Source organism: Capsicum annuum, chromosome 11 (assembly GCF_002878395.1).
Source record: "Capsicum annuum cultivar UCD-10X-F1 chromosome 11, UCD10Xv1.1, whole genome shotgun sequence".
Classification (NCBI taxonomy): Eukaryota; Viridiplantae; Streptophyta; class Magnoliopsida; order Solanales; family Solanaceae; genus Capsicum; species Capsicum annuum.
The window spans coordinates 217,756,912-217,769,096 of record NC_061121.1 but is presented as its reverse complement, the minus strand read 5'-3'; the positions used below and the strand labels follow the sequence as shown (position 1 = coordinate 217,769,096).

Genomic DNA, 12,185 nt, shown 5'->3' with positions numbered 1-12,185 from the left:
CCAACAGTTACAAGATTACAAGAACCAATGGTTTACTAGACAACACAAACTAAAACATAAAATGTAAAGATATGAAGTGAGACATACACTACAATAAGATCCAAGAACCCATAGACATATTCCATCTAAGGACCCCTAGAACTTACAATAGAAACACCACACTCTTACGAAGACACGAGAGGGATTCCACCGCTCAAGCACCAACGTTTCCAAGCAATACACATTCACAAGTGTTTCCACACTTGTCATGCCTTAGTTTTCGGCCTAGAGAACCTTCTCTCAAGTGTTCTTACATCATTATTCAGCAACCCCCTGAAATAAACCCTAACATGTTCTATTTATAGACTTATTACAATAATAGGCAAAATAACAAAAGTGCTCCTTAGTGTTAAATGAACAAAATGGCTCCCATGAAGTGCAATAAAGGGATGACTTTTGAGCCCTTTTCACACTCCAACTCGTACACTCCGTAGGTTGCATTCAACACACTAAAAAATGTCCATCTTCATGATTGTACCCGTATCATCCTTTCCATCTTGAGAGAAATTTAACCTCAAATTCACAACACAAACCAAATGAAAATGGTTCCAAAACAGCTCATAAAATAAGAAGAAATCGAGAACATAACAACTTTATTTTGCACCTCGGCTTTCTCTCCATTTTGAGATTTGCCTTCAATCTTATTCGGCTCAATTGAGTTTCATTTTCGGCCAAGATAGCACTAGGAACGTTGTTATTCATTGTCTCTAAGAAGTTACCTACAAAACACAAACAAATTAGTTGTACAAGAAAGGTCCTCACACTCTCTCTATATTTCTTTGCCTCTCGGATTCGTCACACTTTAATCTCACAAGTGTTGGAAGCTTGCTTGTACTTCGTGAGGTGTTGAGAAGTGAACCAAAAGTTTAAAACGACTCCAAAGAATAAGAAAAGAAATACACAAGGACGTAAACACAAAGAACGGTTTTCAAAACCAACTCACAATCTAGTAAATGGTCACTAGTTTGTAAGTTGCTATTGGAATCAACAAACGAAACTAGAAAACAACAAATTGAAACTTAAGATATCAAAATTTGAGCTTAAAATTATCGTGTGAACAGTAAATAATAACGTGGCAGCCACGTATTGGTTGTGGTTTTTAAACATTTTGTTATTTTTTAATTTGGAAGTCTTGGTCAATTTTCAATTTGGATGGTTGAGATTTGGTTAATGGAGGGAAACTACAATTCTTGAAACTCTTTTCAATTTTCAAACAAAAGTCTTGACTACTATTCCCACAAAACAAGGTCCTTAAATCATGAAAGGTTGTTGGAAGTGGTTGTAAAGTCTTTGTTTTGTGTAGGAAAAATCTTGAAAGACCTTAAAGCTTGAAAGATTGTTGGAGAAGGCTTAAGGGTGGTTGAAAAAAGTCTTCAAGACTAACAACAATACCACTCTCTTTCTTCTTGATTTTAAGATCAAACAACACCTTTTCTTCAATAAGTTATGAAGGTGGTGAAGAACACCAAGAACACAATACTTGTAATTCTAAGGTTCATGTTGGGTTCTCCATCATCAACAACACATGTTCAACCTCAAATCTCCAACAACAAACAACAACAACCCAACATCCAACTCCAAATCCATAATACAACACATGACCAAGCTTGAACAACAACAACATCACACGGCCACAACAATGTTCACAACAACAACTTTCAACAAGTTTAAGCTCAAGTTTAGATCTAGACTCAAAAGTGTTAGTGAACAAGAAAACTAACACTAGAAATGACAAAACAAAGAAGAACACTACTAGATCTAGACACACAACAAACAAATCTTGGCTAAGATAACAAGAACACAATTTTCGGCCAAGAAATAAAAATGGACAGATTTCAACTTTTCTCGAATTTTTTTTTTCAGTTTTCAATTTTTTTTCTAAGTAACAGACCCAAGATTGACTTCATAGGAACGAAATCAAAGATGGCTCTAATACCAAATGATACGGGATAAAACAAGGGAACACAAAATCACACCCTAAAATAGTTCACAATTCACAACAAATCGCGAACCAAATGGGGACCTCTCTCAGATTCGACAAACACAACAAGAATACAAGATATGTAGGTTTATTTGACACCAAAAACAGCAACAACAACAAGAGATAATCAACAATATGATATGAAGAAACAACACTATGATAACAAGAACCAACGGTTACAAGATTACAAGAACCAATGGTTCACTAGACAACACAAACTAAAACATAAAATGTAAAGATAGGAAGTGAGACATACACTACAATAAGATCTAAGAACCCATAGACATATTCCATCTAAGGACCCCTAGAACTTATAATAGCAACACCATGCTCTTAAAAAGATACGAGAGGGATTCCACCGCTCAAGCACCAATGTTTCCAAGCAATACACATTCACAAGTGTTTCCACACTTGCCATGCCCTAGTTTTCGGCCTAGAGAACCTTCTCTCAAGTGTTCTTACATCAATATTCAGCAACCCCCTGAAATAAACCCTAACATGTTCTATTTATAGACTTATTACAATAATAGACAAAATGACAAAAGTGCCCCTTAGTGTTAAATGAACAAAATGGCTCCTATGGAGTGCAATAGAGGGATGACTTTTGAGCCCTTTTCACACTCCAACTTGTACACTCCGTAGGTTGTATTCAACACACTAAAAAATGTCCATCTTCATGATTGTACCCGTATCACATTAGCCACTACCCTATACTTAGACTCAGGGGAGGAGCGAGAGATGATATTTTATTTCTTTGATGATCAGCTAATTGGATTGTGACCAAGGAACAGGATATAACCAGATGTGGAAACTCCATCTGCGATGTCCTTACCCCAATCTGCATTAGAGTACACGTGTAGATTGAAGTCCACTCGAGATGTTTTTGTGCTTGTTTGAAAGTGGTGGGTGTAATGGCGGGGTTCACTTTGTTTAGGTAATAAAATATTTTATTTTGGTTTAGTGATGTTTTGAGATCGCGTGAAAACACAGGTAGGAGGAGAAGGACATTTAGGTAGTGAGGGAGCGAGTTCCAACTCAGGGATAGGATAGACTGGCCAATGGACCATGGGTGTAGATGGAATTGTGCTCCTGCAATGATAAATGAGAAAGTGATGGGGGCTACAATTTTTGTTTGTGGGTGTATGCATCGATATATTTATAGGAAGGTCTGGTGGTGCGATCTGCTGGGCAGTAGGATGAGAAGAAGATTCTTGTAGCATTGGAATTATAGAAGATGAGGGTGATAGAACTTTACCTGGAAAAAGAGAAGCTACGTCTAGTTCATTGTCGGAGTTGGATTATGAGCTAAGTTGGCCTGTAACTCTTCTGGAGAAGGAGAAGATACTGAGCGAGACTCTACATATGTTTGGGTATCTATTTCTAATGGAATTAAAAGATGCTAAGGATGAATAGCTTCTGGAATGAGTTATTTTCGTTTTCTTGATGTAATGAAGGTTATTAAGAATGATGGGTGCTTGTTTGGCTATATTTGTTGTTTGAAGTGGCTCATGATATGGAGAATATCACTATCTATTATTGGTGTAGTTATTTAATTAGGTCTATACATATTATTAGTAATATTTACTGCTTGCCTGACCCCATCCTGACCCATCATGTATCATGTTAAATTTACTCGAGGTTTTAGAGTTAGAGGGCTTTCTTGATTTTGAGCTTCTCTACTGTGGAAGTTCAAACATCCACTCACCCTAAATTGCTAAACAGGCCAGATGAAGGTCCAGTGAGGTGCCTGATTCAGTTCTGCTATAATTTATTCAAGAAGAAGAGAAAGAGGAGGAGGAAGAAGATGAAGAGGAGGAAGAAGAATAGGAAGAGAAAGAAGAGGAATAAGAAGAGAAAGAGGAAGAGGAAGAGGAGGGAGAGGAGGAAGAAGAGAAAGAGGATGAGGAAGAAGAGGAGGGAGAGGAGAAGGAAGAGGAAGAGGAAGAGAAAAAAGAAGAGGAAGAGGAAGGGAAAGATGAAGAGAAGGAAGAAGAGGAGGAAAAAAAGAGGAAGAGAAAGAAGAAGAGGAGGAAGAAAAAAACAAATAGGAAGAAGAAGAAAAGGAAAAAGAGGAAGATGAGGAAAAAGAAGAAGAAAAGGAGGAGGAGGAGGAGAAGAAGAGGAAGAAGGGGAAGAGGAAGAGAAAGAGGAAGAAGAATAAGAAGGAGGAGGAGGAAGGGAAGTGTAGACAGAGGAGTGTATTAAAAAGAGAGATTCTTGATAAATAGATTTTTGTATATTTCTGCTTGTCTTCACTGTACATTAAGTGGTATTTATAGATGCAATAATACCAACTTCTTCTATACTAATCAGTTACCAAAGTACCAAAACTGTTAACTGCCACTCTACTGGTAACTGACTTTTAACCTATAACTAACTTTGAATATTTAACTAACAAACTATACATTGACACAATATTCTTGATTGGCATTTGTATTACAATACTCAACACTCCCCCTCAAGCTAGGAAGGTGTGAATATATCACATATTCTTAGCTTGGAATTGAGATGCATCAATTGAGCTTTGGTAAGACCTTTGGTTAGCATATCTGCGGGCTAATCTTCTGTTGGAACATACTTAGTTGTAATCATCCATTGAACTATTTTCTCCCTTATGAAGAAGTAATTAATATCAATGTGTTTGGTCCTTTCACGATAGACGGGGTTTGCTACTATTTGAATAGCAGATTTACTGTCACTAAACACTTCAACTGGTAGATACACTTCAATGCCAATTTCCATCATTAATCCCACAATCCATACTAGCTCAGCTGTAACTGCAGCACGACTTCTAAACTCAGCTTCTGCCATCTATTTCTTTGATTTCCAGACAACCACTAACTTTTCTATCTTTACAAAGTATCCGGTAATAGATCTTCTAGTTTGAGGACACAATGCCCAATCAGCATCACAAAAGGCACTAACTTTCTCATTTGGATCACTAGAAAATAACACACCTTGACCTAGTTGATTCTTGACATACCTCACGACTCTTAATGTCGCATCCATATGAGATTTCCTGGGAGCTTGTAAAAACTGACTTAAAGTCTGAACGCAGAATTCTATATCAGGTCTGGTCATTGTCAAGTAGAGTAGTTTCCCAATCAATTTATGATATAGGTTACTTTATCAGCTGAAGGATCTTTATGTGGCTGAATCTATTTCACATGATCATCAAACTGCCAAAAGGTTAGTTTAATATTGTAGTCCATAGACGTAGATATAGGTTTAGCAGCTGTTAATCCTAATTCTGATAACAACTCTAATGCATACTTCCTATGATGCATTAATATTCCTTTATCAGACCTTACAAATTCAATTCCAAGGAAGAACCTTAAATCTCCCAGATCTTTTATCTTGAAACTTTGTTGTAAGTTTACCTTTGTTTCTTCTATCAGCTTAAGCCTGTCACCAGTAATTAACATGTCATCAACATATACCAGTACAAGAGTAATTCCTTTAGTAGTTTTCTTGATGTACAGTGATGGATCATATTTACTTTGACTGAAACCACACTTAAGTGGAGCTTCTAATTACTTGTTATTCCATTGTCTAGGAGCTTGCTTTATCCCATACAGAGATTTAACTAGTTTGCACACTGCATTCTCCCCCGGGCTATCAAATCCCTGAGGTAGTTCCATGTACACCTCATCAGTTAGATCACCATTAAGAAAGCATTATATACATCCATCTATTGAACAAACCATTTCCTTCTTGCTGTAGTAGCCAGTATTGTTCTAACAGTCTTTATTTTTACAACAGGAGAAAAGGTTTCTTTATAATCAATACCTTCTCTTTGACCATATCCTTTTGCTACAAGTCTAGCCTTGAACCTTTCTACTTCACCATTATATTTAACTCTATATATCCACCTACAACCTATAGACTTCTTACCCTTAGGTAAGGACGCTATATCCCAGATGTGATTAGAAGTAAGAGCTGCTATCTCCTCTTTCATAGCCTCTACCCATTTTGAATCCTTACATGATTCATAGTAACTTGTAGGTTCAACAACAGAAAATAAATTTGATACATAGGCTTTGTACTTAGAAGATAGTTTGTCATAAGTAACATAGTTTGCTAGATCATAAGGTACCTTCTTGGTCTTTCCAGTAGTGATAAAATCAGTCATCCACACAGATGATTTTTTTCTTCTAGTTGATTTCCTCTGTTCCTCACCTACAGGTGCCTGAATTTTTGTCCTCTCAGCTATAGAAGTCTCTTGTTGCACTTGTTGGTTGGGTGAGTCAGGAACTCTTTGACTTCTAGTTGATGTTCTTTGATACACCTTAGTTATAGTCTGTGTAGGAGTAGGAACAACTTGTAAATACTGCTCTTACTGATTGGTTGAGTCAGGTATTCCTTGAGATGTCACAGGAATCTACAGAGGAGTCACAACATCTACTACTGGACATTGATCCTCTAATGGAAATATATGAACAGGTGACTCATTTGTCTTCTTGTTCACTTTAAATGGGAATATATCTTCCCCAAATGAAACATCTTTACACAAAGACATAGATTTGCTAAATATGTCATAAAGAACATATCCTTTTTGTGTGTTAGAGTACCCTATCAACACAGTAGTTCTATCTCTAGACATAAGCTTGTCATGCTCATTCAGCATAACACTTAACATAGCATAGACATCTCAACACTCTCAAGTGATTATAGCTGGTTTTCTTACCATATAACCTCTCATAAGGAACTTGTTAATCAATAGATGAACTAGGTAACCTGTTAATAATGTGCACTATAGCTAACACACAATAGCCCAAAGATATATGGGAATAGCCTCCTGAAACCTGACTACTTTTGTGACTTCTAGGATATGCCTGTGCTTTCTCTCAGCAACACCATTTTGCTGAGGTGTATAAGCACAAGTTGTCTGATGTATGATGCCATTTGTACTGAACAAGTTACTACATACTGAGTTTACAAACTCAGTTCTATTAACACTTTTTACTACTTTAAAAACCTTATCAAATTGTGTTTTAATATATGTAAAAAACTGTTTGATCTAAATGTACACATCAGTCTTGAATTTCAGTAGAATGACCCAAGTAAATCTTGAGAAATCATCCATAACTGTCAAAAAATATTTATTTCCATTCATAGTTTCTATCTTATAAGGTCTCCACACATCCATGTGCACAATATCAAAATAACATATACTCTGAATATTGCTTAAGGGAAAAGAAGATCTAGCTTGTTTTGCATAAGGACACACAATACATTTCCTTATTCTATCTTCTATACTTTGAATATCAAAAGTAACTATTTTCTTAAAAGCATGAGTAGACACATGACCTAATCTTCTGTGCCAAAGGTCTATGTCATCATTACTTCTTGTCACCATACCACCATTTATCACTTTATTAGCCGCATGCTTTGAAATCTTGATCTCAAGAACCAGCTACAACTTACTACTGAGATATGTAGTTGAATCTCATTCATAATTATAGAATCAGACTTTATCCATCTAGAGTAATCTCGCATGCATTCTTTGATACCATGTAATTATACTAAGTATCAATGACTGAGGAAAAAGAAGAATAAGAAGGAGGAGGAAGAGGAAGGGGAGGCGAAGGAGAAAAAAAAGTAGGAGAAGAAGGGGAATAAAAAAAAGCAGAAGAAGAAGGAGTAGGAGAAGAATAAGGATGAGGAGCAGCAGGAGAATAAGGAAAATGAGAAGGAGAAAGAGGAGGAGAAGGAGAAGGAGAAAGAAGAGGAGAAGGAGGAGGAAGAGGAGGAGAAGAAGAAAAAGGAGAATAATAAAGAGAAGAAAAAAGAGAAGAAGAGTCAGGAGAAGAAGGATAAGGATAAGGATAAGGAGAATGAGATAGAGGAGGAGGAGGAAAATGAGAAGAAGGAGGAGAAGAAAAAGAAGGAGAAGAAAGAATACGAGAAAGTAGGAGGGGGATGAGGAGGAGGAGGAGGGGGAGGAAAAGAAGAAGGAGGATAAGAAGGATAATGAGAGAGAGGATGAGGAGAAGGAAGAGAAAAAAGGAGAGGAAGGATGAGAAGAAGAAGGAAGAAGTAGAAGAAGAAGAAGAAGAAGAAGAAGAAGAAAGAACAAGGAAAAAGAAGAAGAAGAAGAAGAAGAAGAAGAAGAAGAAGAAGAAGAAGAAGAAGAAGAAGAAGAAGAAAAAAAAAAGAAGAAGCAGGAGGAGGGAAAGTGTAGATAGAGGAGTGTATTGAAAAGAGAGATTCTTGATGAATAGATTTTTGTATATTTCTGCTTGTCTTCAATGTAAATTAGGTGGTATTTATAGATGCAATAATACCAACTACTTCTATACTAATCAGTTGCCAAAGTACTAAAACTGTTAATTGCTACTTTACTGATAACTGACTTTTAACCTATAACTAACTTGGAATATTTAACTAACAAACTATACATTGACATAATATTCTTGATTGACATGTGTATTACAATACTTAACAGTTATATTTTCATGGGTTAAATTTCACCTACCCATGTCCTCTCAATTTTATTTGTAATTAGTTGAAATTTTGATTGTTAAAGGCTAGACAACCTTCTTGTTATGAAATTCCTTCTATCACTGTTGGATCATGCCCATTGCCTAATATTGTTTGGAAGATGCAATTACAATCATCTTAAGTCAGTGATTCAACTTATATTTGTTTTATTGCTCCTTCAAAATAATGTATCCTCATCTGAAGTTAGTGGTTTGAATAATGTTGTCTTGCAGGCATTGAGATCCCCAAGTTTGAGGACACGGTTACTCCTCAATACAAACCCAAGTTTGATTGCTTGGTCTGAAAAATCATGATACCACTCTACTCTTCCCTAATCGTTTGGTCTTGCAAATTCTTTTCTGTTTTCTAATTATTGTATCACTATTTATAATCTAGTGGAATAGTTAGTTTTAAGACAGACTTTATTTTACTATAGTGGCGACTAAGAAAGAACAAGATTCACCCAAGAGTGTTTCCTGACGATCAATGAAGTTGGTGAAAACTTTAGAGACTAGGTTTCAGATCCTAGTGGTGATAAAATAATGCAAGTGATTTTTTCCCATTTTCAAGGCCTTGGTAGACATAGTTGCCAACCATGTTGCTTGGACTCTCCAAGATGTTGCTGGGTGTGTCAGATCCTCCAAAAGTAGTGCATTTTTTAAGGATCAGACACGAGTGCTGCAATATTTTCAGAGAATCCGCAACATGGATTTCCATATACCTGTGCCGGTGGGAGATAACAGGTGGTGCCCGGTAGAATAGTCTAAGTGTGCCAACCACTATTATTTTTTTTGGATGAAGTAATAAGAAACTTTATTGCTGGCACCAAGAAGATGCAAAATAGTACAAAAAGTTAGGAGAATGATGACAGTTCATTAGCTCAAAAACAAAAAAGGCTACACTAGTACCAGGGAGCTAACAAAGTTCAAAAAGTTCTTAGGAGCAAACAAAGTTCAAAAAGTTCTCAGGAGAATCTATGGGTGAAAGGTTATGCCAACTATATCTATCTATACGATATTAAAAGTGTGATAGGCCTTACAAATATTGTTTGAACTTTTTGCCCTTAATTAAAAGTTCTTACTTTAGACAAAATCGTCTTTTCTCTATTTGTTTAATATTTAAGAGTTGAAAATTAATTAAATATATTTATAGTAAAACCTTTTCTTATTAGAAGTCATCAAAATTAATGACAACTAAATACTTTCTTTATTAGTTTAAGAATTCTAAATCAACTAAATTTAATTTTAAGAATATTTCAAAAATCTAGAAATAAATATAAAAGCATTTGAATTAGAAAAATTTAAGAAGTACGAAATTTTAAAAAGTTTTAAGTACGTAATAAGAATATAATCAATAACTTTGTGAATATTTAACTTAAAAAAAAGGAAAGATTTAAATATACAAAAAAAAAAAATTATACTTCAAATATGGTTCAAATTGATGCTTTTCTTAGCCTCTAGCATAAGGGAAAAATGCACTACATGACAAATGCAAAAGTGATGATTCATTAATCACTTGAAAATTCTGGTGGTAAAATATATATGTGCAACTATATATTTAAATTTACATTATTATATTAAAGTGTGAAGGATATTTAGAAAGTAATTTTAACTTTTTGCATTTTATTAAAAATCTCTGCTATAGACAAAATGATTTAATTTTAAATAATTAAACATTGCACGTGCGAGGCACATGTAGATAAACTAGTTGATACAATAGACACCTAACCATAAGGGAGTAATTTGGAGTTGATAAACCTTCATGTGAGTCAGTTGACTTCGATTAGACCAAACCGCCCCAGAGAGGAACGTGCCCACGAGGGCACCACCAGATGTTGTAGATAAACCTACTAAAGAAGAAGTTGAGTATATCATAGCTGACCGCACCATGGGCTAGCCCATACACCCACTGCATGAGTGGAATACTACTTAGTCAAGTAGAAAGGCCAACCTGAGAGCGAGGCAAGCCATCTGTTGTTCCTTTCTGACCACACACACCAACAAATATTGGCAAGTATCATCTTCCAGATTGGCTTGATGGCCTTACCAACTCTCCATTTGTACCAACACTCAAAGGCCTCTTTGGTGCTATGGGGCATTACCCATTTAATATCAAATATATACAGAAACATACTCCATTCGTCAGCAACAACTGTACAATGTAAAAATAGATGGTTGTTGGACTCAATATTTTGATGGCACATGTGACATCTATTGGCAATCTGAAATTTCCTTTTCTTAAGGTTATCTCGAGTGAGGAAAGCTTCATGAAGAGCTGTCCCATTCAATTGTACAATGCTTTGAACGGAACTCTTACTTCTGCTAATTTGGATTCACCCCTGTTATAAAAAAAGGTTGTAAGACAGAGTCCTATGAATTGCTAATATAATTCTTTAAGATAGGTAGTCTGTAGTCAGCCACTTATAGAAAGGGGAACAACTGCATCAAATGGAATTAAAGTCAAAGTAGCTTTAAGGTACTTAATGAAGTGATAACAATGCTATATACATACAAGAATCATCTTGCGAATTGCATGTTTCAAATCTAGATTTTTAATTGGCTGTCTTATGATTGCATACTTATAACACAGACCTATGTTCTTGTGTCCGCTTATATTGTGTTCATGTTCTAGAAGTGTTGATGCTAAGTTAAAATTTCATGTTCCAGAAATTGTTTTGTTTAATCAAGACATTTGTACAAACTTGCAGTTGGTGGAACTGAAAGAAGCTGAGAAGCAATCTCTCAAGGAATCTGAAAGATTAGAAAAGGAAGTTGCTGAAGTGCAAGAGTTGAAGGTGACACAAAGCTGCCGCTTAATTTCCTTTTATCTCCAGATAAACACATCAATTTATTTTTCTGGTCCTCGATATGCATTTTCATTCGTATCTCTATTTTGATTTACAGAAAAAACTCAGTACCATGACAGCAGATGAATACTTTGAGAAGCATCCTGAGTTAAAGAAGAAATTTGACGATGAAATTCGAAATGATTACTGGGGCTACTAATTGGCTTCATGAGCAGTTTTCTGGATCCTCTTGTGGGGGGTATTCTCTGCGTTCATCTGTTAGAAATAAAATGAAAGAACCAATTGGTTTGTCATTTCATTTGCTGCGGTATTTTGAAGAATGTGAACTGATACAATGTACTTTGGCTCTGAACAAATGCAGTCTCGAGTTGGAGGCAAAAGATATCTTGAATGGATGAGTTTTATCATAATTCCATAACTGAAGAAATCTTGAATTCTTTGATACTGAAATGCTCACCATTCAGTGTGAATTCTTTCTTTTTTCTGACCTACTAAATGCAAAGACAGGTTTCATTTCCATTTCTCAATATTCTTGTGGAACTTTTGTGTTCTTAGTTGACTGGTTGGGTTGATGGGGGATTTCTGGCTTTGCTTGTCATCGGATTATTTGACCTGAGAAAATTTGGCAGGACGAAATAGACTTTGATAGGGATGCATTAGGTTTGGTTAGGGTCCTCTTGTTTGACGGAGTAAACTAACCTAGCCAAATTAATCTCACAAATGGTGTTCGAGGAAGGACGAAATAGACTTTGACAAGAATGCAATAGGTCTGGTCAATATCAATGGGGTCGTCTTCCGTGATGGAGTACAACAACATACTCAATGTAAATATCGTCCAAGTCAAAGGGTGCCATATAAAATGGGATAGAGGAAGTA

At 35.8% G+C, this 12,185-nt stretch overlaps 1 protein-coding gene across 1 annotated transcript; it reads left to right on the top strand.

Annotated features, from left to right (window-relative positions):
* Positions 1-11,081: 11,081 nt before the first annotated feature.
* Positions 11,082-11,828, top strand: LOC107846849 (ATP synthase subunit d, mitochondrial-like). Its single transcript, XM_016691122.1, has 2 exons — positions 11,082-11,297; positions 11,407-11,828. The coding sequence occupies exons 1-2, from the start codon at positions 11,097-11,099 to the stop codon at positions 11,506-11,508; spliced, it is 303 nt and encodes a 100-aa protein (XP_016546608.1). The 5' UTR covers positions 11,082-11,096; the 3' UTR covers positions 11,509-11,828.
* The last annotated feature ends 357 nt before the right edge of the window (positions 11,829-12,185 follow it).